The sequence below is a fragment of the Oculina patagonica genome, chromosome 8, assembly GCF_052425735.1.
Source record: "Oculina patagonica isolate OP01 chromosome 8, crgOcupat, whole genome shotgun sequence".
In the NCBI taxonomy this organism is placed as follows: Eukaryota; Metazoa; Cnidaria; class Anthozoa; order Scleractinia; family Oculinidae; genus Oculina; species Oculina patagonica.
Window position 1 is genome coordinate 25,931,246 of NC_135765.1, and position 23,575 is coordinate 25,954,820.

The 23,575-nt window shown below is 38.1% G+C and overlaps 2 protein-coding genes across 3 annotated transcripts; both read right to left on the bottom strand.

Moving 5' to 3' along the window:
* Window positions 1–3,640: 3,640 nt before the first annotated feature.
* LOC144663767 (neuronal pentraxin-1-like) lies at window positions 3,641–21,008 on the bottom strand. 2 transcript variants are annotated; one of them, XM_078524836.1, is made up of 4 exons: window positions 20,893–21,008; window positions 19,791–19,878; window positions 18,714–18,924; window positions 3,641–4,217 (listed from the first exon to the last, which is right to left on the bottom strand). In XM_078524836.1, exons 2-4 carry the CDS (start codon window positions 19,861–19,863, stop codon window positions 3,827–3,829), a joined length of 675 nt encoding a protein of 224 aa, XP_078380962.1. In that variant the 5' UTR covers window positions 19,864–19,878; window positions 20,893–21,008; the 3' UTR covers window positions 3,641–3,826. The 2 variants fall into 2 exon arrangements, with proteins under 2 accessions (XP_078380962.1, XP_078380961.1); XM_078524835.1 differs by lacking the exon at window positions 3,641–4,217 and adding an exon at window positions 16,565–17,153.
* Window positions 9,740–14,508, bottom strand: LOC144663766 (neuronal pentraxin-1-like). The gene is made up of 4 exons (XM_078524834.1): window positions 14,477–14,508; window positions 13,466–13,553; window positions 11,979–12,192; window positions 9,740–10,323 (listed from the first exon to the last, which is right to left on the bottom strand). Exons 2-4 carry the CDS (start codon window positions 13,536–13,538, stop codon window positions 9,921–9,923), a joined length of 690 nt encoding a protein of 229 aa, XP_078380960.1. The 5' UTR covers window positions 13,539–13,553; window positions 14,477–14,508; the 3' UTR covers window positions 9,740–9,920.
* Window positions 21,009–23,575: the final 2,567 nt, after the last annotated feature.

The following is a 23,575-nucleotide window of genomic DNA, read 5'->3' on the forward strand; positions in this document are numbered from 1 at the left end:
ACGAGAGAGACGGGAGACAGAAAACCCGGACAGAAAGCAGGGAAAAAGAAGCAGCGCCCGAAGAAGAAAGCGAAAAAAGGAGAGGTGCCGAGAAAACAGGAAAGAAAGCGGAGAAAGGAACGGAGAAGAAGAGAGACGAGACCACGCGCAAAGAAGGACCCGAGAGACACCACAGACCCGAGACCCCGAACCCGAGACCGACAACGAAAGAAACGACCAAGACCCGAACAAGACGCAGCGGCCCCGCGCGGACAAAAGACCACACGAGCCCCCCCCCCGCGCCCACCCGACAAAACAGCCCGGGCCGGCGCCGGCCAAGAGGGCAAAAGGAGCCGCCGCAGCGGCCACGCGAAGACGGGCCGCGCCGCAAGTCCGGGGGGGAGGAGGGGTCGGGGGCCGCGGCGGGAAGAGAGCGGAGGAGGGAGGCCGAAGGAGGAGGAGAAAGAGAAGCGGAGGGGAGGAGAGGGAGGGAGGCAGGGAGCTGAGGAGCAGAGAAAAGAATAAAAGAAAAAGGAAGAAGATAGTTATGTGATGAGAGATAAAAAAGAAAAGAAGAAAGTTTATTGGGAGAAAAATATTGATAAGATAAAGGGGAAGTGAAAGAAAGCAGAAAGAGAAAGGTTAAAGGAAAGTGAAGAGGGTAGAGGAGGATATAAGAGAGAAAAAGAATAAAGAGTAAAAATAAGAAGGGGAAGGAAAGAGATAAAGGAAGAGGAGGGGAAAAAAGAGAATAAGTGAGGGGGGGGTAGTATGGTCGCTGAGTTAGGTTGGTCATTTGGTGAAGGGTTACGAGATGCAAAAAAAAAATAGGAAAGAAAAAAAAATTAAAAAATAACTTAAATCAGCCTACCCCACATGCAGCCCACTACCCCCCAGAATTTCGCCTATAGGGTGGTTTGCTCAACAGGGTTTCCCCTGAGACAGTCACCGATGAACACTAAGGAACTGCTCCTCTCATTGTTTTCTCAGCCACAGAAAGTAAGTGAGCGTTTGATGTGCGTAGTGTTTAATAGATTGGAAGGTGATTTTGGAACAGGGGATGGTGAGAGTTACGAAGTGCCATGGGCCCCCCCCCCCCCCCCGGGAACGGAAAAAAAAGTAATAAAAATAATTTAAAAAAAATAAAACATTAATCTAGCTAAAATTTACAGCAAACAGATCAGTTTCAATAAAGTGAAAATAATTAACTGGGGAGCTCCGCTTTTAGGCTTGCCTAAATCTATATATTATAGTCCCTTTAATGACGCGTAAAATTCTGCGCAGTAATGCAAAACAGGGGAATGACCCTGAGAATTTTTTTAATATTACCTGTCTTTTCAAAAAATTAAAGAATCGATTTTGCTCATAAAATGCCAAGACGCCAAAATTTTAAACGTTTTTGAGAACTCAGTCTTTGCTCTGACCCTGAGGCACATGATCCAACTTCAGAACCATTAAGAAGATATTTCATGTCATTACTCCTTTAAATTTCTCTGGAGCTGTCAGAATAACCTTTTTGCATATTTACTTCGCACTAGATAATTTAACTCATAAGCTTTGCTTTCGAATTGCAATTTTTTACTTTTACAATGTACGAATTCCCAAGGCAGCAACAAAAAAGAAGACCCACGTGAAACAATATGAAGATGACAGATCTTTGACTTGACCTACTTGTCTAAAGGTTTACGAGGTTTCAAGAGTTCCTAAGAGGGGATTTTGAGAAAATTTCGGGTAAAATCAGTAAGATTTATAAATGCTACAAAAACGAAATAGTTTTTTTTTTCGTATGACAGGTAAATCCACAAGACCTGAAAAAAATACTATTTTGATCTTAAATGAATCTTACACTGGCCAATTACCTTGAGTGTAAATGTGAGGGTTAGTGTTTCAATTGATTTCAAGAAACTTTAGCTTGAATATAGAATGATTTGGGGTGTGACTTTGTATTTTCTCAAAAACGGACCCTTAAGAGTAACTAAAATGTTCGTCATGATCAATGAAAAAGCATCCGTTTTTCTTTCGCTGTAAGTCAAGTGCAGAGAGTCAGATAAAATTGTGGTGTCAGGTGAGATCTGTTTTTACTTGTGGGCAATCTCCTCAAGTTGGTCATTGCAACCGTATTCAAAGGACACTCCACGATTTTGCAAGGAACGTGGCTGAACGAAATAATGCAACAATCAATCTGTGAATCTCTAACCACTGAACAACTGACACTAGTATAGGCCTACTCGAGACGAATTGTATGGAATAACCCTAAAGAAAATTGTGTAGCTTTGTTATTCCTTGAATGTAGAAAATACAGTAAAAACCCGCGAGTGAGAACCTAAATTTTTTGAACCCTAAAATTTGCTAGTTAGACACCTTCTATATTTACAAAAAGAATCTCTTTAGCCTAAAATTTGGAAATTGATTGTTATTTTCTAAAATCGAATAAAAAATTTTACTTTTAGGGAAGTAAGATATGTCGACATTCGGGATCCTCTTCGTAGACAATACATCTAGGAGCCATATTACTCCAGCTGCAATGTAAATGCCAATGTTGAAAATCTTAAAATATTATTATTGAAATACGATTACATAAATATAATTAAAATAAAATGCAAATTTCATATAGGGGAAAAGGCCGAATACCACTAAAAATTCTATTAGCAACAATGTAAATTTCTCTTTAGAAACCGATAAGAAGAACTTAAATAACTTAAACTTGTGTTAATTACCATTTATGTAAGAACCTGTTTAGGCTAACAGGTGTTTACTCGCGGGTTTTACTGGACTTGGAAAGAAGTTCATTGATTAAGCTTCTTTCAGTTGTTCAAGTGAAAAAAAAAAATCTGTAGGGAACATTGTCCACAAGAATATGCAGGGGCAAGCTCGGGATACAATATTAGAGCGTGTAATAGTTTTGTTCCTGCAAACAAAGGCACTTAAGTATGGCTGTACAGTGGAATGCGCTAGCTGATATTTGGTGGGCGGATGCTAATGAAGTCAAGGTTTTGACGACTATACTGAGAGTCAGGTGGGACGTCGACGGTTAAAGTGGCATGAGACTCTGTAAGTTCTCTTAATACTAAAAAATAGCATAGAAGCACAAGTGAGGGTGGTCTTATATACTCAGACAAAGCAGTCCGTAGAAAATACTGGTTTTTTTTGAGAAACGATCCACTAATTAATAAGTACATGAACGATTTTTTCCTTCCTGATTTCAGATATCGCGTGCTAAAAATTCTTGAGTAAAAGTTTTGGATACTTTCGGAAACACCTAGCTTAGTTTCGAGGATTCAAAATGCTTCGTGTATATCTAGTCGCATCATTCTGGTTTTAACAGTTTGTTTTCGCCAGGTGAATTATCTTGCAGGGTGTTTTTCGTGCTTTCAAAACGTTAAGCTATTTCTGTGAGTCAGGTTAACACTTACCAAGTGCTGTTAAAACACCGTGTGATGCGCAGCTTTCTGACACTTTTTTCCAACAGGTGCCGTGCGGGATGAAGACGTTTAAACTTTACATCCTCCCATCCCCCCAAAAAAATTCTTTGCATCATCGAGAATGCCGCGAATGATCTTGAACTAATTTGCAATTGATCAAGAAGGCGAGACATAAACAAAACCACAAATTTTGCGTTTTGGTCACATTTGAAGAACACGCATTTACTTTGAATACACAATTTTTATTCTCATCATTTTACACTTGTGTTCTTGGCTCAATTACATTTACTTTTTTTTAATTCACGTATACACCTCATTGCATTACAGTAACAATGTTTGTTTTACCATTTCTATAGATTTATTAACTGACCATTATCAGAATTTGAACACAGTGTTTCTGCCGCGGATTACTCATCTCCAAGAACTCAGCGAGGAGAGCAAGGAGATGGAATGACAATGGCGGTCTTTCCTTTGATGCCGTCTCTGAAATCGGACCACTTGTACACGTTCCCTGACCCTGTGTGGCAAGACTTTGACAGACTCCTGATTGCACTTGCCGAGAGGACATAGGACCACACGTTGACATTGGTCAAGTGCCCCTGGAAGGATTGATGGGACTCAAAGCCCCCTCCAAGTGAATCTTGTTCTTGCCCGAGCATCAGGGACCCTCCTCCCCTAATGATGTGTCCTTTATTGAGACCCGTGCTGTGCATATGCAATGCTCCATCCTTGTAGAACTGAAACGCGCCATCGCTATTTCTCCAAGAGGCGCAAATGTGGTGCCATCTGCCATCATTAGCGTTTACATGTACACTCCTATGACAGTAAAAAAACAATGAAGTCATTGACATTCTGAAAACCAACCTGGTAAATTAAGGATTATTGAGGGGAGGTATACAAAACAAGGACCCAGGTCCTCTATCAACCACCCATGTGGACCGGTCCATGGACCACCCTTGTGGCCCGGAAAAATGAACCCTGAACCCTGCCACACTTGCATGACCCGCAAGTTTGAATTGAAAGTTGCAAGTTTCCTCGCCTCTGTACAGGACTTGGAAAAATACTACGCAACTTCCAAAATATCTGAGCGTATAATATGTTAAACCATCGAATAAGGTGTATGTAGTTCCGTGGCTGATTTACTTCGACATTAGCCTTACGTTTTTATACGATCTAACTTTTCAATTTAATTCTAAGTGCTTATTTTTTCAAACAGTGTAAAATTGTTTTTGTTAAACTTAGTAAGTATAGGTAGATTGCAGTCTTTTTTTTTTTATTGTTTTTTTTTCTCCATTTCGCTAACCTCTCTTAGTCTCCAATCAAAAGACGAAAATTGTACGTTGTAACCTATAGAAAAGTAGTTCATTGTTCCGTCCTGGTACAGCGTAACTGAACGGTGTTCCTTGATTTGTATCACTCGACTTCATCCAGAAACACACAGTGAACTGAGTCAGACTGCGCATGCCCCAGATGTTGACGTAATCAGTCACTCCTTTGTTTGGGAAATAAAGTGCGTAATCTATACGAGAAAAATAATGATAAAATGTTAATGTAATGCACAGTAATTAATTACAACTATTTTAAAACATCTCCTGTCCTTTCTATAACCACAAAAGCACAGAAATGGAAGAAGGTTACTTGAACTTTTAAAGTATTTTCAATCTTAAGGAAATTTGCTACTTAACAGTTAAGCTATGACCTCAACTTTTACTTATCGCCTATAGCAAAAATTTTTTGGGATCCCTTTTTGGGGAGCTTGGAAACCAGGCTTAATTTGGTAGCCGAGCCTCGTCAATATGAGCTCGTTTACAGACAACAGCGAAAAATTTTGCTCGCCGATAGAACACAGTCTCGCGAAAAGTCGGGACCGCAGTCTAATTGTTAAACATTAATAGAAAATATACTCTACATGCCATCATTCGAAAAAAGTAGCTTTCCTACAATAAAGATATTTAAAGAATAAAATAGATGGTACCGTTTTTACCATATTGGATATGCCCGATGCGAACTGATAAGAAAAAAAAAAGCAGGCTTCTTGAAAATGGGTGAGTAAAGTCGTTGCGTCACATTAGTGGGTGGAAGGAGGGGGGGATGCAACCCCCCCCTGTATGGCCAACGACCCCTCCAAGATTTTCTCGTAATTTTGAAAAATAATGAGAAAATAATAAAGTCTACGTCAAAATTACAAAAAGACTTGGAGACTTGGAGCCTGGTTTTTTAGGCAATCTCCATTTGCGGCTCTTTGTTTTCAAAGATTGGTTTATATAGAGATTCTATCCTAAAAATTAAACCTTGAAATTTCAGTTCACGTGTCTCTGCAGAACAGATGAAGATTACAACACGAACAGATATTTCCAGAAAGACAATTTTGCTTACCACTTGAAGAGTAACCGCTGACGTATCCACAGAAAATGGATCCGAAACAAAGGCAGGCAAATACAGAAAACATGATTCTCACTTCAACCTGTCAACAACATAAAGAAAGGTTTGAGCCATATTTGTCGCTTTAAAGGGACTATGTCACGGATTCCCGGGCCCCCGGGGGGGGGGGGTTAGCTAAATTTAGGCACAGGAAATGACCATCAAATTCGTTGAAATATACAAATAACGTCTTAAAACAGTGAAAGAACATTTCAATAACAGCAAATACAAATAAAGGTACGGATGGTTAAAAGCGACGGAGATATCGATTGAAACGGATTGCGCTATGGGTTTTTGAAATATTATTGAGCTGGGCAGTTTTCATAGTTAATCTCGTTTGCTAGCTTGTAACTTGAAATTATAACGCGCGGCCGAGACACATTTGGTTGCAATGAAGCTATGGTTTTCTCATTTAGATTCGTGTAAGTAATGTTTTTTTTTCAAATATTTGGCAAAACGTTTAAATAAAAGAAACTTGACTCAGCCGTGACACAGTCCCTTAAAGCCGTCAACAATGCGATACTAAATATATCCAATTGTACACGTACATAACTTTTCGGAAATCTTCACAAAAAAATATTTCAAACATGAGATATACACGAGATAAAGAAATGGTCCTGAAGTTGGGGCAGTTTAAAACAAAATGACTCGCAAAACTAGCTCCACTTGACATATTCAATTCGTATCTAGAAACTAATTTAGGCGTAAACGTTTGTTCGAAGGATGATTCTGAGCAATTTTTTATCTTGTTATCTACCTAAAAGATTAAATTTTCCTCAATTCCAACATAAAAATCCTGTCTAAGACAAATAAAATTAAACAAATTCGCTTATCGTACTCCCCATTTTGCATTTGATTTTACGTTTGCAACGAAATGTCGAAAATGTGTTTTCGCATACCGAAATAGGCTTTGGTTCTACGTATTAAACGTTTCAAATTTTGTCTGAATCAAGAACAAATAAAATTCATTTTACACTTTCAACATTGCAAGAAAAAAGGGCTTCTTTTCAACTTATAGCCATGGAAAACACAGATACATATTTCAACGAGAAGGAAATATCGTGAGTGAAGCAAACAACTAGAACTCTTGCTAGCAAAATTACTGCTATTTTCTAGTACCTGAAAGGTATTTTTCCGGTCTGAACTTCTCAGCAGCCCAAAAGATTGATTCAGCTAATATTCCTTGCTTATGCTTAAGCGCACGCACTTTACAACCTGATTGGCTGAAGAGCATTATGCCAAATATTGACTGTAAATGATAACTGTTAGAAACTGTCTGCTGTGTTAATTAATAAAATTAAAAGATGTAGTTATAACACATAAACGAACGGCAGTTTTAACCAGACTGGGTATAAAAAGTTGCTGAACTAAAGTGAGCAAGACTTGATTTTCGTTTTGAAAATGACTCAGTTTTCTGATCGATTTTTAAGAAATCAAAATAGATCGTGACTTTCAGCATTTCCGAAAAGTTTGCTTAATGTTTTTTTTGAAAGCTCAAAGCCGCAGCTGTGGAATCAAGTCGTCACGGCTTGTTTTCGCAGTTGTGTCGAGCTATCATAAACCTTTTAACAAGATTTGTTTATAGACAATCGTGACAAACTGATTATCCGAAACAAATGCATTAGCACAATTGACATTTGACACTTTTTGACAGTTGTTTTGTGTGATCATGAACCTTTTAACAAGCTTTCTCGACTAACGCCAATTTAGTTTGGAACACGCTAGATATAAAAATAATCGTAGAAATATCTTCTTGTTAGCAAAAATAAAAAAAAACGAATTTCAAAGACATGAAGCAACCTTTTAAAGGCATGTTTCGGCATGCCTCATGTCATCTTCAGATTGATTCAGCTAATATTCCTTGCGCACCATGCATTTTACAACCTGATTTGTTGAACAACATTATACCAAATATTGACTGTTAATAAAAACTATTTGAACCTGCGGTGTTAGATATAATTAAAAGATATAATTATAACACAGAGACCAATTGCCAAGTGTTAACCACACTGGGTATAAAAAGCTGCTGAACTAAAGCGAATAACAAGATTTAATTTTCGTTTTGAAAATGACTCAGTTTAATGAGCGATTTTAAAGAAATTAAACAAGACCGTGACTTGGAGAACTTAAATCCGCAGCTGTGGAATCAAGTCGTCACGGCTTGTTTTCGCAGTTGTTTCGTGGCATCATAAACTTTTTAACAAGCTTTTTATAAAGGCAATCGTGAGAAATTGATATATAATCCTGAAAAAAACTGCATTAGCGGAATTCACAGTTGATAGTTCTTGACAGTTGTTTCGTGCTATCATGAACCATTCAACAAGCTTTTTACGACTAACGCCAATTTGGTGTGAAACACGTTAGCTATGAAAATAATCGTAGAAATTGACAATCCAAAATACCTTTTTCAGCGCTCGCATTTGGTCTTATTTCTATAATTGTTTTTGGTTTTCATTCAATTTTCAACAAACTAATTTAGAAATGAGGATATTCATAACGTTAAATACTAACAATTTAGAAACTTAAACATTGACATTTGACCGCTGTTTTCACAGTTGTTTTGTAATGTCATAAACATTTTAACGAGCTTTTAGATGTGAAGATAAACGTGAGAAACTGACAATCCGAAACGACGGCATTATTTGCATTAACACAACATTGGACTCTATAGCTGTTTAACTTGTCTAAAATTTGATAACAATCACATTAAAGAGAGTGTCACGAGAAATCTTCTAAGTGTTCATGTAAAATATTCCAGAATTAATTACGAGGATGCACTTACTAGTTATAAGCAAAATAACTACTTTTGAACAACAAAAGAAAGGGATGAAATCGTTCTCCAAGAGTTAACTTAACCGCAATTAATGGTTTTTACGCCATTTGTTTTTTCAAGTAAACTGTCAAATTTTAAAAACATCGACCCGACGTTTTCAAGTTTTAGGTCACGTCTTTCCTAACAGTCTTTATCCAATGCACGGTTACAATTTTCAGGGCGCTCTAACCAACTGAGCTACGAGAGACGGTAAAAATTCGTTGTGAGCTGGGCCATTTACTAGGTTGATAAGTGACACGCGTCCTGCATACTGCTGGGATCAGCAATGTTGAAATCATCAAGTTTGTAGTAGATAACAATAAAGATGGTAACTTTTAAGCTCGGTAATAAATAATGAAGATGAAGTATTCAACATGACACGAGCATGGGACAAAGAAAAAATCTGAGTCCCCGACGGGAATCGAACCCATGGCCTCCCAGATACCGGTTGGGCGTTCTAACCAACTGAGCTACGAGAGACTCGTTGTGAGCTGGGCCATTTACTAGGCCATTTTAAGCTCGGTAATAAATAAGGAAGATGAATATCGATGATTCAATCAAATTCTTCATGGATCACACAAAACCTTTTGGGTCGTGGAAGGATTTGTTTTTGGGGGGAGGGGGGGGGGGAAAAAGGGGGGGGGGGGGGGGGGGGGGGGGGGGGGGGGGGGGGATGGGAGGGAGGGAGGGAGGGGGGAGTTAGGGAAGGAGGGAGGGAGGAAGAAAAGGTGGTACTCAAGGATACTTGTAAAGGGAGATATTGAAGATTTGGGGAGTTATAAACAATGGAGATCACTAAGTCATAATATTTTTAGGTATTTTTTGGCTAATGTATATAACAGGACGATATTTATTAAGAAGTGTTGAAACACAACGTCCTTCCCAACTTCGCGTCACCTTTCTCCAAAGGTACCTGCGGGGTGACGATTTTTCAAGAGATACGTCCCATTCCATCCGCCCTTCCCTTCCCTTCCCCACCTCCCCTAAAAAAATACTTGGCACAGCTCTTTCGAGAATGACGCGAATGAACTTTTACTAGTTTCCAATTTGTCAAGAGGGCTTGACTTTGAATGGAATTTGAAAACATATATTACAAGTACAAACATTTACAGTGGAGACACAATTTTTATTCTCGTCATTTTTACACTTGTGTTCTTGGCTCGATTACTTATTTTTACCGTATTACTTCATTGCATAATGGTTGCAATGTTGTTTTACAATTACTTAAGTTTAATTTAAACTGGCCATTAATTATATTTGAACACAGTGTTTCTGCCGCGGATTACTCATCCTGGAAACCTCAGCCCAAAGCAGGGAGAAGGGATGACAACTGTGGCTTTTCCTTTGACGCCATGAATGAAATCGAACCACTTGTAAACGTTCCCCACCCCTGACAGGCAAGACTTAGACAGACTCTTGATTGTACTTGCCGGGAGGACGTACGACCACACGTTGACATTCGTCATAGACCCCCGAAAGGACTGATAGGATTCGAAGCCCCCTCCAAGTGAATCTTGGTCTTGCCCTAGCACTAGGGACCCTCCTCCCCTTATCGTGTATCCTGTCTTAAGACCCGTGCTGTGCCAACGCAATATTCCGTCTTTGTAGAACTTTCCTGCGCCATCGCTGTTTCGCCACGACATACAAATATGATGCCATCTGCCATCATTTGCTGAGTAATGTACGTTCCTGAGGGTGTAAAAACAATACGATATCATGAAGGTGACAAAGTAGCCTTAAATTCGCTCCTGAATATTACATTGAACTGACTTAATGCACATAATTTCATGTCTGGTTAGCGCGGGTACATGGAAAAGTGGCGGTTTTTATTTTTCTCTTCTGCTGGAGCTCGCCTTAACCTTTGTTAAGGGGCCTGAAGGAGAAATGGAACACCTCCCTTTACATCAATGTTGTCGACTATGAAAAAAAGCTTTTGACAGCCTTGATAGAAACGCCCTCTGGTGCCTCATGAAGCACTTTGGCATCCCAGGGAAATTCATCCGAATCATCAAAAACTCGTACGACAGGAAGACCTGCAAAGTCCTCCATGCTGGCGAACTGTCAGAGAGCTTCACTGTCAACACTAGGGTTAAGCAAGGTTGTTTGAAGGCATCGTTCTTGTTCCTACTATCTATTTACTGGATCACGAAAAAAACAACAAAGGAACAGCGAAATGGGATCCAGTGGAACTTGGAGCAGCAACTCGAGGATATAGAATGTGCTGATGATATCTCTCTCCTGTCGAATCATAACCGACAGAACAGCACAATTAACAGCTTACATTCCAACAAGCTGCGGGAGGCGCGGTGGCCTAAGTAACATCTTTTGTCTACTTGGGCAGTGTAGTCAGCATTGCTGGAGGTTCAGATGAGGATATCAAGGTCAGGATTAACAAAGTCAGAGTAGTTAGTTTTCAGCATGTTGAGGAAAGTGTGGACCTTTCATGTCATATCACGGAGAACAAAATTTAGAATCTTCAACACAAATGTAGAAGCAGTCCTCCTCTATCGCTCGGAGACATGGAGAACAACAAAGCATATGACCCACAAATTACAGTCCTTCATCAACCAGTGCCTAAGACGAATTTTAAAGATCAGATGGACAGACAGGATGAGGAATGAGACATTATGGGAAAGAACTGGAGAAGAAATGATTGAGATACAGATCCTACGAAGAAAGTGGCGGTGGATTGGTCACACCTTAAGGAAACCAGTAAACAACATCACCCGACAGGCACTACGATGGAATCCTCAGGGCAAGAGGAATAAGCCGGGTCGTCCGAAGAACTCCTGACGGCGAGATAAAGGGGCTGAAATAAGGAATTGGGGCCAGACTTGGACGACACTTGAAAGACTAGCCCAGGATAGAAGCCGATATAGAGAACTGAAATCGTCAATGGCCTATGCTCCACTTGAGACTGAGAGCTTGAGTGAGTGATTGAGTGAAGGAGTAAAATGCCATTTGGGATATAGAAAATTTTCACTGGGGAAATTGGATTCAGGCCACTGGTAATCGAATTTGGTCACTGAACTAGACTGGCAATCACAAACAAATAAACAATAGAACTGGGACTGACTGATTGACTGACTGACTGACTGACTGACTGACTGACTGACTGACTGACTGACTGACTGACTAACTGACTAACTGACTGACTGACTGACTGACTGACTGACTGACTGACTGACTGACTGACTGACTGACTGACTGACTGACTGAATGACTGGGATTTCGAAAACCTGGGAAACAATATACTGGCAAGAGGGATTTGGACAAACTTTGGGTTGGAAAATGGAATTTTATACTCCCCCTCCCCTCTTCTGAATCCTCTACATTAAGCTTACCTGTATGAACCTCCAATAAACAGATGAAAGTCTTTGTAATTATAGATGATCAATTCATTGTCCTGGCCTGGGACAGCGTAACTGAACGGTGTTCCAGAATTTGTATCACTCGACTTCATCCAAAAACACACAGTGAACTGAGTCAAACTGCGCATGCCCCCAATGTTGACGTAATTATCAGTCACTCCGTTGTTTGGGAAATGAATTGCATAATCTATAGCAGAAAAAAATAGATTAAATATTTATAATAATTTTAAAATAATCATGATCAGTTTAAAAAATCTCCTGTCCTTTCTTTAACTACAAGAGCACACAAATAGTTAAATGTCAATTTAAAGTATTTCCAATCTTTTAAGATTGGAAATACTTTAAAAAGTAATTTGCTAGAAATGAATAAAAAATTTATTCTAAACCCCATCATTCAAAGAAAAACAATAGTTTTCTTACAAAAAGATATTTTTAATAATAAAATAGAGGGTACCGTTTTTATTATGTTCGATTTACCCGATATGAATAAAATAAACCAAAGCAGGCTTCTGAAGGTGTGTAATTCTATGAATTAGAACTTTTGGCACAATTTTTTAGTAGTAAATAATAAAGATGGTAATTTTAAGCTCGGTAATAAATAATGAAGATGAACATGTGCAACATGATTGATCACGAGCAGGGACAAAGAAAAATTCTGAGTCCCCGAGGGATCGAACCCATGGCCTCCCAGATACTGGTGGGCGCTCTAACCAACTGAGCTACGAGAGACTCGTTGTGAGCTGGGCCGTGGGTTCGATTCCATGGGTTCGCGTGTCACTTATTAACCTAGTAAAATGGCCCAGCTCACAACGAGTCTCTCGTGGCTCAGTTGGTTAGAGCGACCAACCGGTATCTGGGAGGCCATGTGTTTGATTCCCGTAGGGGACTCAGAATTTTTCTTTGTCCCATGCTCGAGTCATGTTGAACACTTCATCTTCATTATTTATTATCGAGCTTAAAATTTACCATCTTTATTATTTACTACAAACTTGATGAATTCGACATTGCTGATCCTAGCAGTATGCAGGACGCGTGTCACTTATCAACCTAGTAAAATGGCCCAGCTCACAACGAGTCTCTCGTAGCTCAGTTGGTTAGAGCGCCCAACCGGTATGGGTTCGATTCCCGTCGGGGACTCAGAATTTTTCTTTGTCCCATGCTCGAGTCATGTTGAACACTTCATCTTCACTAATTTTGTTAGTGTTGATATGATACCAAAGCTACAGAGCGTGGAGCCCTGAAAGCGTTTCTCGCATCACCCGGACCCGCTTTTTTGGGAAAAAAAACTGCAAACTTGGAGCCCGGCCTTTTAGGCAATCTCCATTTGTGCCCTTTTGTTTTCCAAGATTGGTTTACAGATTCTCTATTTAAAACAAAACCTTCAAATTTTTGTTCACATGTCTTTGCAGAACAGATATTCATTACAACATGATCAGATATTTCAAGATAATTTTACTTACTATTTGCAGAGTACCCCGTGACGTATCCACAGAAAATGGATCCGAAACAAAAGAAGGCAAATGCAGACAGCATGATTATCCCTTCAACCTATGAACAGCATATTAAACGTTTCAGCTATCTTTTTCCCTTTAAAACCACTATGTTACGGATATTAGCTAAATTTAGGCATAGCAAATGGCGATCAAATTGGTTGAAACATAAAAATAACGGCTTAAAACAGTGAAGGAACATTTCAATAACAAAGCAAATACAAAAGAAGCTAGGTATGGATATCCAAAAGCGACGAAGATTAAAACCGATTGCGATATTGGTTTTTGAAATATTGTTGGGCTGAACAGGTTTCAAAGTTAACCTCGTTTGCTTGTAACTTAAAAATATAACGCACGGGCGGTTGACACATTTGGTTGCATTATGTTTTTTTTTTTTTAAGCTATGGTTTGTCATTACACGTACAAAATTTTTCGAAAATTTTCTCAAAAAATTTCCAAAATGAGGTATACGCGAGATTAAGAAATGGCCCTGTAGTTGTGTCAGTTAAATATTGACTCCCGAAACTTACTCTGCTCGACCTAGTCAACTCATATCTAGAAAACCAAATGAGGTGTAAACGTTTGTTCGAAGGATGATTCTGTGCATTTTTAATCTTGTAATCTACTTGAGAGATTTATATTCCTTCCAACATGAAGGTCCTTTCTTAAACAAATTAAATTTAACAAATACGCTTTTCATATACTCCCCACTTTTGCATTTGATTTACTTTTGCAACGAAATGTCGAAATTTTTTTTTTCCAAACAAGTTTAGTTCTACAAATTAAACGTTTCAAATTTTGTCCGAGTCAAGAGACAAATAAAATTCATTTTACATTTTTAGCTATGCAAGAAAATTTGGGCTACTTTTTCAATTAATAGCCAAGGAAAACACAGATACATATTTCAACGAGAAGGAAATATCGTGAGTGAAGCAAACTACTAGAACCCTTTCCTGCAAAATTACAGCTATTCTCTAGTACCTGAAAGGTATTTTTCCGGTCTGAACGTCTCAGCAGCCCAAGAGATTGATTCGGCTAATACTCCTTGCTTATGCTTAAGTGCATACACTTTACAGCCTGATTGGCTGAAGAGCATTAAATAACAAATATTGACTGTAAATATGACTGTTAGACCTGTCTGCAAAGTTTAATATAATTAAAAGAATGAACAAAAGCGACGGAGATATCTGCCGAATGTTAACCAGACTATCTGCCGTATGATAACCAGACTGGGTATAAAAAGCTGCTGAACTAAAGTGAACAAGTCTTGATTTTTGTTTTAAAAATAAGTCAGTTTTCTGAGCGATTTTTAAGAAATCAAATGAGATCGTGACTTTCTTCATTTCAGGCTTAAAGGCTGCCAGTTATGTTTTATGAGAACTCCAGACCGCAGCTGTGGAATCAAGTCGTCACGGCTTGTTTTCGCAGTTGTGTCGAGCTATTATATAAACCTTTTAACAAAATTTGTATAAAGACAACCGTGAGAAATGGACATTCCGAAACAAATGCATTAGCACGATTCACAATTGACACTTCTTGGCAGTTGTTTCATGCTATCATGAGCCTTTTAACTAGAATTTTTTGCTTAACGCCAATTTACTTTGAAACACGTTAGATATGAAAATAATCGAGACCCTTCTTCAGCATTCATATTCGGTTCTTATATCTAGAGTTGTTTTTTGTTATCATTTAACTTTCAACAAGCTTTTAGATATAAAGATAATCATGAGAAGCCGGCAATCCGAAATGACTGCATTAACTGCTGTTAACACAGCATAAGACTCTATAGCTGTTTGTCCATAATTTGTCAACAATCACATTAACGTAAGTCTGCTAAAGTGGTGGCCCCTGAATCCAGTCTGGCAATTCATCTTTTCTCGCTGTTTCATTATTTTAAAACTTAATAATGTCATGCGCTCATTTGCTTATTAACAAAGTTAAAGCACAATTGAAAAGAGCCTATTGTGCACTGTCCCTTATATGTAAATGACATACGTTTTTTCCCGCGAAATGTTATGTGCCAGTTTTAATTTTTTTTTTCTCGTGAATCCTGATTTCGTTATTTAATAACAGTGAACAGTTACTTTCTAAAAGAATTTTCTGTGAAGTGAGAAAATGATTAATTCGTCGCTATTCGTGATTCTCATTGTGCCCTACGATTTTCGACACCCATTAAAAAGCAATGTACCATGAACATGGCTGCGGCTATCGTTTTGTTACATCCGGTCTCGTCGCATCCGTTTTGTGTTGAAGTATCACGTGACATTTTTCTAGGGTATTGCACGTGCGAGTTTGTGCACAGTTAGTTAAGTTTGCAGTTTGATCGAACAATGAGTTAATATCCCAACAGTTCTTCAAGACCAACCTTCGATCCCTTTGAATTAAACTTTACCAAGTCTCTACGTGGGACGTAATTTTCCTTTTTAATTCCGCCAAGAACAAGGAGCGAACAGACGGTGAAGAAGTCGTACTAAGCAGTACTTTGGACGCTATGTTTTAAAATCTAGTGTGAAAAAATTATCCTCTTTCTTTTCTTTTTTTTTCCTAAATGTGAAATGCCTATTTTAGTTTTTGTTAATTGAGAAAGGACCGGTTTTTTTTTTCTCTGTGAAACGTGCCGAGACCCCTCCCTCTTCAATGCCCTTTTATCTGCTCAAGTAGGCATGTCTGCAGAGAGGGTCGAAAGGTAGAGGGGGTGGGGGGACTTTGGGGTTCTCGAGGATACCAGTGATGGGGAGGATTGAAGACTTTTGGGGTTATAAATAGAGAAGACCGCTGCGACATAACATTTTTCTGGTATTTTTGGAGCATTTTTTGGTTAATATGTATCAGGAAGATATTTTTGAAAAGTGTTAAAACACAACGTTTTTGCAACTTCTCCCAGAGGTACCGTGTGGGGTGAGGAGTTTTCAACCAGTAAATCCCTGCCCCTCCCCCTCCCCCCAAAAAACTTACTTGACTCAGCTCTATCGAAAATGACGCACTTGATCTTGTACTAGTTTCCAATTTATCACGATGGCTTGACTATGTTTGGTCATATATGCTCTGAGCACATTACAAGAACAAGTATTTACTGTGAAGACACAATTTTTATTTTTGTAATTTTACACTTGTGTTCTTGGCTCAATTTCATAACTTTATTTTATCTTATTACTTCATTGCATTACAGTTGCAATGTTCGTTTTGCAATTACTTTAGTTTTACTTAAACTGGCCATTATCAAAATTTGAACACAGTGTTTCTGCCGCGGATTACTCATCCCCGAGAACTCAGCGGATAACAGGGAGATGGGATGACTATGGCGGTCTTTCCTTTGATGCCATGAAAGAAATCGCTCCACTTGTACACGTTCCCCGACCCTGACAGGCAAGACCTTGACAGACTCCTTATTGTACTTGCCGGGAGGACGTAGGACCACACGTTGACATTCGTCAAGGATCCCTGGAATGACTGATGGGAGGCGAAGCCCCCTCCAAGTGAATCTTGTTCTTGCCCCAGCACCAGGGACCCTCCTCCCTTGATGATGTGTCCTGTATTGAAACCCCTGCTGTGCAGATGCAGTGCTCCATCTTTGTAGAACTGAAACGCGCCATCACTGTTTCTCCATGAGGCGCAAATATGGTGCCATCTGCCATCGTTAGCTTTTTCCTTTACTCTCCTGTAACAGTGAAAGGAGTGAGGTCATTGACATTCTGAAAACCAGCTTAGTAAATTTAAGGATTATTGCACAATTGTCCCGATTGTGCTCTTGAAAGGCTGGAAAATTTCTGAGTGGAAAAGTTGCTAAAAATTTGCCAAAAAACCAAAAAGTTGCTACCTACATTTCAAACGTTGCTTCCTGAATTTTCTCGACATTTTTATATATACGTTAATTAAAAGCTTCATTTTTCGTTTTTTACAATAATTGCTTACGTCGGTCAAGAAAATAACTTAAAACTTAGCTTTCAATAGCTACTTGTAAATATGGTCAAAACTTTAGGATACTACCAAGTCTAATGAAACGAAAAAAATTATCAAGTGACAGGTTATTCAAAGTTTGATAAATATTCAAGGAATTCGCATAAATTGAAGCTCTCTATGAAATTGTCAACCTCTAGGCTTATATTTTGCCCCAAAATTCTCATTTACGAAAGTCTTGCTAGAGGTTGCTAGAGCCGCAAAAAGTTGATCCAAATGCCAAACGTTGTTCAAAAGTTGCCGAGCACAATTAGAACGGGCCTAATTGAGGGAAGGTAAACAAAACATGAAACCGGTGCATAGACCGCTTTGCTAACCGTCGACCTAGCCCATGGACTACCCATGTGCCAAAGAAACAAGAACTTGGCAATTTGTTTGAGCAAATCAGTGTTATTGAAAGCTGCAAGTTTGCTAGTTCAACGGTTTATAGTTAGGATATGTTGTAGTTTAATTTTATATTTGGTTGAATCCTTTTCAAATTAGTTCATTTTTTTCAAACCGGTTCCAATTTTTTTTAAGACCAGATTCATTTTTTCGTACTGGTTTTTTTTTTCAAACTAATGCTTATGGCTATCATACAGAACGGATAATATAATTTTGTGGTGGGATATCTCTACCAAGACTGATGTTCTGCAAAGTACTATGGTATTAATTCTTTTCAACCAAGCCCCCTCCCCCTACCCTCAAAAAAATATCATGCCCCTATTTCTCACCACACCCCAGGAGATGAAAGCCCTTTTTATACAGTTGATAAACTGTTTTTTTTTTTTAATAATTGCCTGGTTCAATAAGAATTGAACTGGTTTGAAAAAAAAAATAAAATGGTTTGAAAAAAATAACCACTGGCAAAATTTGAACCACAACAGATACATTGCAACGCAACATTGCATAGTTCTCATTAAAAGAATCAGTGAAGAACATCCGGTTTGATTGTTAAATACTCCAGCTGCATACTTTACATACATACATACATACATACATACATACATACATACATACATACATACATACATACATACATACATACATACATACATACATACATACTTTATTGCATAGCTCCCCCTTGGGGGCACTTCCGCCATACTTTATCGTATGTTACAATAGAAGGCTAGGTAGACAAAGAAAGTACTAGTATTTCCGTGCCCGATTACCTTCAATATTAGCCTTACGTTTTATTACTATTACACTTTTCAACTTGATCTTAAGTGTTTATTTTTTTCAAACTGTTTAAAATTCTTTTTTGATGAACTTAGCTTACCTGTCTTGGTCTCCAATCCGCAGACGAAAATTATTGTAACCCAAGAAAAGCAGTTCATTGTCCTGGCCTGGTACAGCGTAACTGAACGGTGTTCCCTCATTTTTACCACTTGATTTCATCCAGAAACACACAGTGAACTGAGCCAAACTGCGCATGCCCCAGATGTTGACGTAATTAGTCACTCCTCTGTTTGGGAAATAAAGTGCGTAATCTATACCAGAAAAATAATGATAAAATGTTAAAAATTAATAAGTAGTCAAATGCAACAATTTTCAAATGTCTCCTGTCCTTTCCAAAACTACTGAAGCACAGTTTTATATATAATTCGATGGATTTTGTGCAATTTCATTCGTGTTGTTAGGGTAGCATAGCTGCAGAGCGCGGAGCCCTGAAAGCCTTTGTCGCAGCGCCCGTAAACTTTTTGGGGAGAACCTGGAGACTTGAAGCCGGGCTTTTTTGGCAATCTCGATGTGCGGATCTTTGTTTTCCAAGATTGGTTTACAGATTCTATCCTAAAAATAAAACCTCAAACTTTCAGTTCATTTGTCTTTGCAGAACAGATAAAAAATTACAACACGAACAATTATTTCCAAGAAGATAATTGTGGTGGTTCTAATAACGTCACGTGATGTCATATACTATTCATGGCGGTGTTTGGCGGGGGGGGGGGGGTGGAGGGGGCAATTGACATATATGGCTGAGGTGTCGAATTGAATATTAAGGCACGGTTATAGCCTTATGTCGTCTTGTAAGGAACGACTCAACTCAGAGATTAACCCTGCTGTATCTGTGCGTTGTGTAATTCTGTGAATTTAGCCACAATTTCGTTAGTGTTGTTAGGATACTTAAGCTGTGCAGCGTGGAGCGCTAACAGCGTTTCTCGAGGCGCCCTGACCTGTTTTAGGGGAAAACCTGGAGACTTGGAGCCCGGTCTTTTTAGATAATCTCCATTTGTGCCCCTTTGTTTTCCAAGATTGGTTTACAGATACCCTTCTAAAAACAAAGATCGGTTCACATGTCTTTGCAGAACAGATATTGATTGCAACATAATCAGATATTCAAGATAATTTAACTTACTATTTGCAGAGTACCCCGTGACGTATCCACAGAAAATGGATCCGAAACAAAAGAAGGCAAATACAGTCAACATGTTTATCAGTTCAACCTGTGAACAGCATACCAAACGTTTCAGCTATATTTGTCGCTTTAAAGGCACTATGTCACGCATATTAGCTTAATTTAGGCATGGGAAATGACCATCAAATTCGTTAAAATATAAAAATAACGACTTAAAACAGTGAAGGAACATTTCAATAACACAGCAAATAAAAAAGAAGCTAGGTATGGATATCCAAAAGCGACGAAAATTAAAACCGATTGCGATATTGGTTTTTGAAATATTGTTGGGCTGAGCAGTTTTCAAAGTTAATTTCGTTTGCCTGTAACTAAAAAATATAACGCACGGGTGGGAGACATATTTGGTTGCATGATCGTTAAAGCTATGGTTTTGTCATTAAGATTCATAAAAGTCTTCTTTTTTTTCAAACTCAGTGAAGACACAGTCCCTTTTAGCAGTCAACAATGCGATCATACGCCCAATTGTACACGTACATAATTTTTCGGAAATCTTCACAAAAAAAATTTCCAAAATGAGGTATACGTGAGATTAAGAAATGGCCCTGAAGTTGTGTCAGTTTAAAATATTGACTCCCAAAACTTACTCTGCTCGACGTAGTCAACTCATATCTAGAAAAACAAATGAGGTGTAAACGTTTGTTCGAAGGATGATTCTGTGCATTTTTAATCTTGTAATCTACTTGAGAGATTTTATATTCCTTCCAACATGAAAGTCCTTTCTTAAACAAATTAAATTTAACAAATACGCTTTTCGTACTCCCCATATTTGCATTTGATTTTACGTTTCCAACGAAATGTCGAAAATGTGTTTTCGCAAACCGAAATAGTTTTTGGTTCTACGTATTAAACGTTTCAAATTTTCTCTGAGTCAAGAACAAATAAAATTCATTTTACACTTTCAACATTGCAAGAAAAAAGGGCTTCTTTTTAACTAATAGCAAAGGAAAACACAGATACATATTTCAAAAGAAGGAAATATCGTGAGTGAAGCAAACTACTAGAACTCTTGCTAGCACTGAAAATTACAGCTATTCTCTAGTACCTGAAAGGTATTTTCCGGTCTGAACTTCTCAGCAGCTCAAGAGATTGTATCAGGTAATATTCCCTGCTTATGCTTTAGTGCACGCACTTTTCAGCCTGATTGGCTGAAGAGCATTAAATAACAAATATTGACTGTAAATGTCACTGTTAGACCTGTCTGCGAAGTTTAATATAATTAAAAGGATGAACAAAAGCGACGGAGATATCTGCCGAATGTTAACCAGACTGGGTATAAAAAGCTGCTGAACTAAAGTGAACAAGTCTTGATTTTTGTTTTAAAAATAAGTGAGTTTTCTGAGTGATTTTTAAGAAATCAAATGAAATCGTGACTTTCTTCATTTCTTAAAGGATGCTTCATGTTTTATGAGAACTCCAGACGGCAGCTGTGGAATCAAGTCGTCATGCACGGCTTGTTTTCGCAGTTGTGTCGAGCAATTATATAAACCTTTTAACAAAATTTGTATAAAGACAACCGTGTGAAATGGACATTCCGAAACAAATGCATCAGCACGATTCACAATTGACACTTCTTGACAGTTGTTTTATGCTATCATGAGCCTTTTAACTAGATTTGTTTTGTTTAACGCCAGTTTACTTTGAAACACGTTAGATATGAAATTAAAATAATCAAGAACCTTCTTCAGCATTTATATTCGGTTATTATATCTAGAGTTGTTTTTTGTTATCATTTAACTTTCAACAAGCTTTTAGATATGAGGATAGTCATATCGTTAGAGACTGACAATCTAGAAACGTTAACATTCACGTTAGACCGTTGTTTTCGCAGTTGTTTTGTAGTGTCATAAACATTTTAACAAGCTTTTAGATATGAGGATAATCATATTGTTAGAGACTAACAATAAAAAAAATTACCTTTATTTAGACACGGTAAAGATTAAAGCTATAAGCTTGTGGGGCCGTGTATTCCTGATCGAATTGGAATTTGGAAGTGTTGAAGTTTCTTCACGTTCAGCCCTTGTTTTTACAGTTATTTTGCGATCATAAACATTTTAACAAGCTTTTAGATATAAAAATAATCATGAGAAGCCGGTAATTCGAAATGACTGCATTAGCTGCATTAACACAACATAAGACTCTATAGCTGTTTGTCCATAATTTGTCAACAATCACATTAACGTAAGTCTGCTAAAGTGGTGGCCACTGAACTAAATTCGTATTTAATTATCCAGTCTGGCAATACATCTTTTCTCGCTGTTTCATTATTTTAAAACTTAATAATGTCATGCGCTCATTTGCTTATTAACAAAGTTAAAGCACAATTGAAAAGAGCCTATTGTGCACTGTCCCTTATATGTAAATGACCTACTTTTTTACCCGCGAAATGTTAAGTGCCAGTTTTTTTTTTCTCGTGAATCCTGATTTCGTTATTTAATAACAGTGAACAGTTACTTTCTAAAAGATTTTCTGTGAAGTGAGAAAAAGATTAAGATAGATTCCACTAGGAAGTCGAGTAATATTTATTAACGTTGGACAAAAATCGAGTACCAGAATAATTTAAATCCTATTGCGTTATTTCCTACCCTTAATAAAAGGTAAAGATGTAAGTAATTATCCGTGATAACAACAAAAACAATTTCTTATCAGAGTCTGAGAAAATGAATTTCAAAGTTCACAAGGTATAGGCAAAATCTCACGTGTAGCCATTTTGTAAATTCGTCTTAAGCGATTCAGTGGAATTCAGCGGAACTTCGAAATTTGTTTTCGATGTTTGGTGTTGTTAGAAAAGATTTCTTTCGATAAGATATTTGAAGCAGTAACACAAAAGCTTGCAATCAGGTGTAAATAGTTTTGGTACATAATTTTGTCCAATAACTACTCGAAGTCCTGGCGCATTTCCTCTTAATTCGTCGCTATTCATGGTGCCCTACGATTTTCGACACCCATTAAAAAGCAATGTACCATGAACATGGCTGCGGCTACCGTTTTGTTACATCCGGTCTCGTCACATCCGTTTTGTGTTGTAGTTTCACGTGACATTTTTCTAGGGTATTGCACGTGCGAGTTTGTGCACAGTTAGTTTTAGTTTGCAGTTTGATCGAACAATGAATTACTATCCAAACAGTTCCTCAAGACCAACCTTCGATCCCATTGAATTAAACATTACCAATATCTTTAGTGGGACTTAATTTTCCTTTTTGTTCCGCAAAGAACAGGGAGCGACCAGACGGTGAAGAAGTCGTACAAGGCAGTACTTTGGACGTTATGTTTCAAAATCTCACAAGTGTGAAAAAAGTTTTCCTCTTTTTTTAAAATGTGAAATGCCTGTTATATTTTTGGTAAAACGTGATGTAGACCCCTCCCCCTTCACCGCCTTTTTATCTGCTTAGGTAGGCAAGTCTGCAGAAAGGGTGGTACGGCAAAAGGGGGAGGGGGGAGGGGGGGAGGAAGAGCTCTGGAACAGTTCACGAGCGGAAAAAATAATAAATTGCGGATCACGGATATCAGACTTTCATTTTCTCAAATTACTAAATGAGCTGCTCACACTCAAAGAAAAGTGGTAAGAATTAAAAGAGTGTTTGAAGAGGCAAAATCGAGAAAGGCAAAAGAAATACTACATTTTGCAAATTGCATACCTTTGTTGCCGTATTTTTATATTTTGTGTTTTGATAGTCTTCATAAATCTTCCCCGTTAAATTTTGGCTAAGTCATGAAATCGATTATTA

Excerpts from the sequence above, each read along its gene's own strand:
- LOC144663766 (XM_078524834.1), bottom strand. The coding sequence starts at position 13,538 with ATGCTGTCTGCATTTGCCTTCTTTTGTTTCGGATCCATTTTCTGTGGA. Across the intron at positions 12,193-13,465 it reads CACGGGGTACTCTGCAAATA|ATTATGCAATTCATTTCCCA; the intron begins GTAAGTAAAATT and ends TTTCTGCTATAG. Across the intron at positions 10,324-11,978 it reads TTTATTGGAGGTTCATACAG|GAACGTACATTACTCAGCAA; the intron begins GTAAGCTTAATG and ends TTACACCCTCAG.
- LOC144663767 (XM_078524835.1), bottom strand. The coding sequence starts at position 19,863 with ATGTTGACTGTATTTGCCTTCTTTTGTTTCGGATCCATTTTCTGTGGA. Across the intron at positions 18,925-19,790 it reads CACGGGGTACTCTGCAAATA|ATTACGCACTTTATTTCCCA; the intron begins GTAAGTTAAATT and ends TTTCTGGTATAG. Across the intron at positions 17,154-18,713 it reads CGGATTGGAGACCAAGACAG|GAGAGTAAAGGAAAAAGCTA; the intron begins GTAAGCTAAGTT and ends TCACTGTTACAG.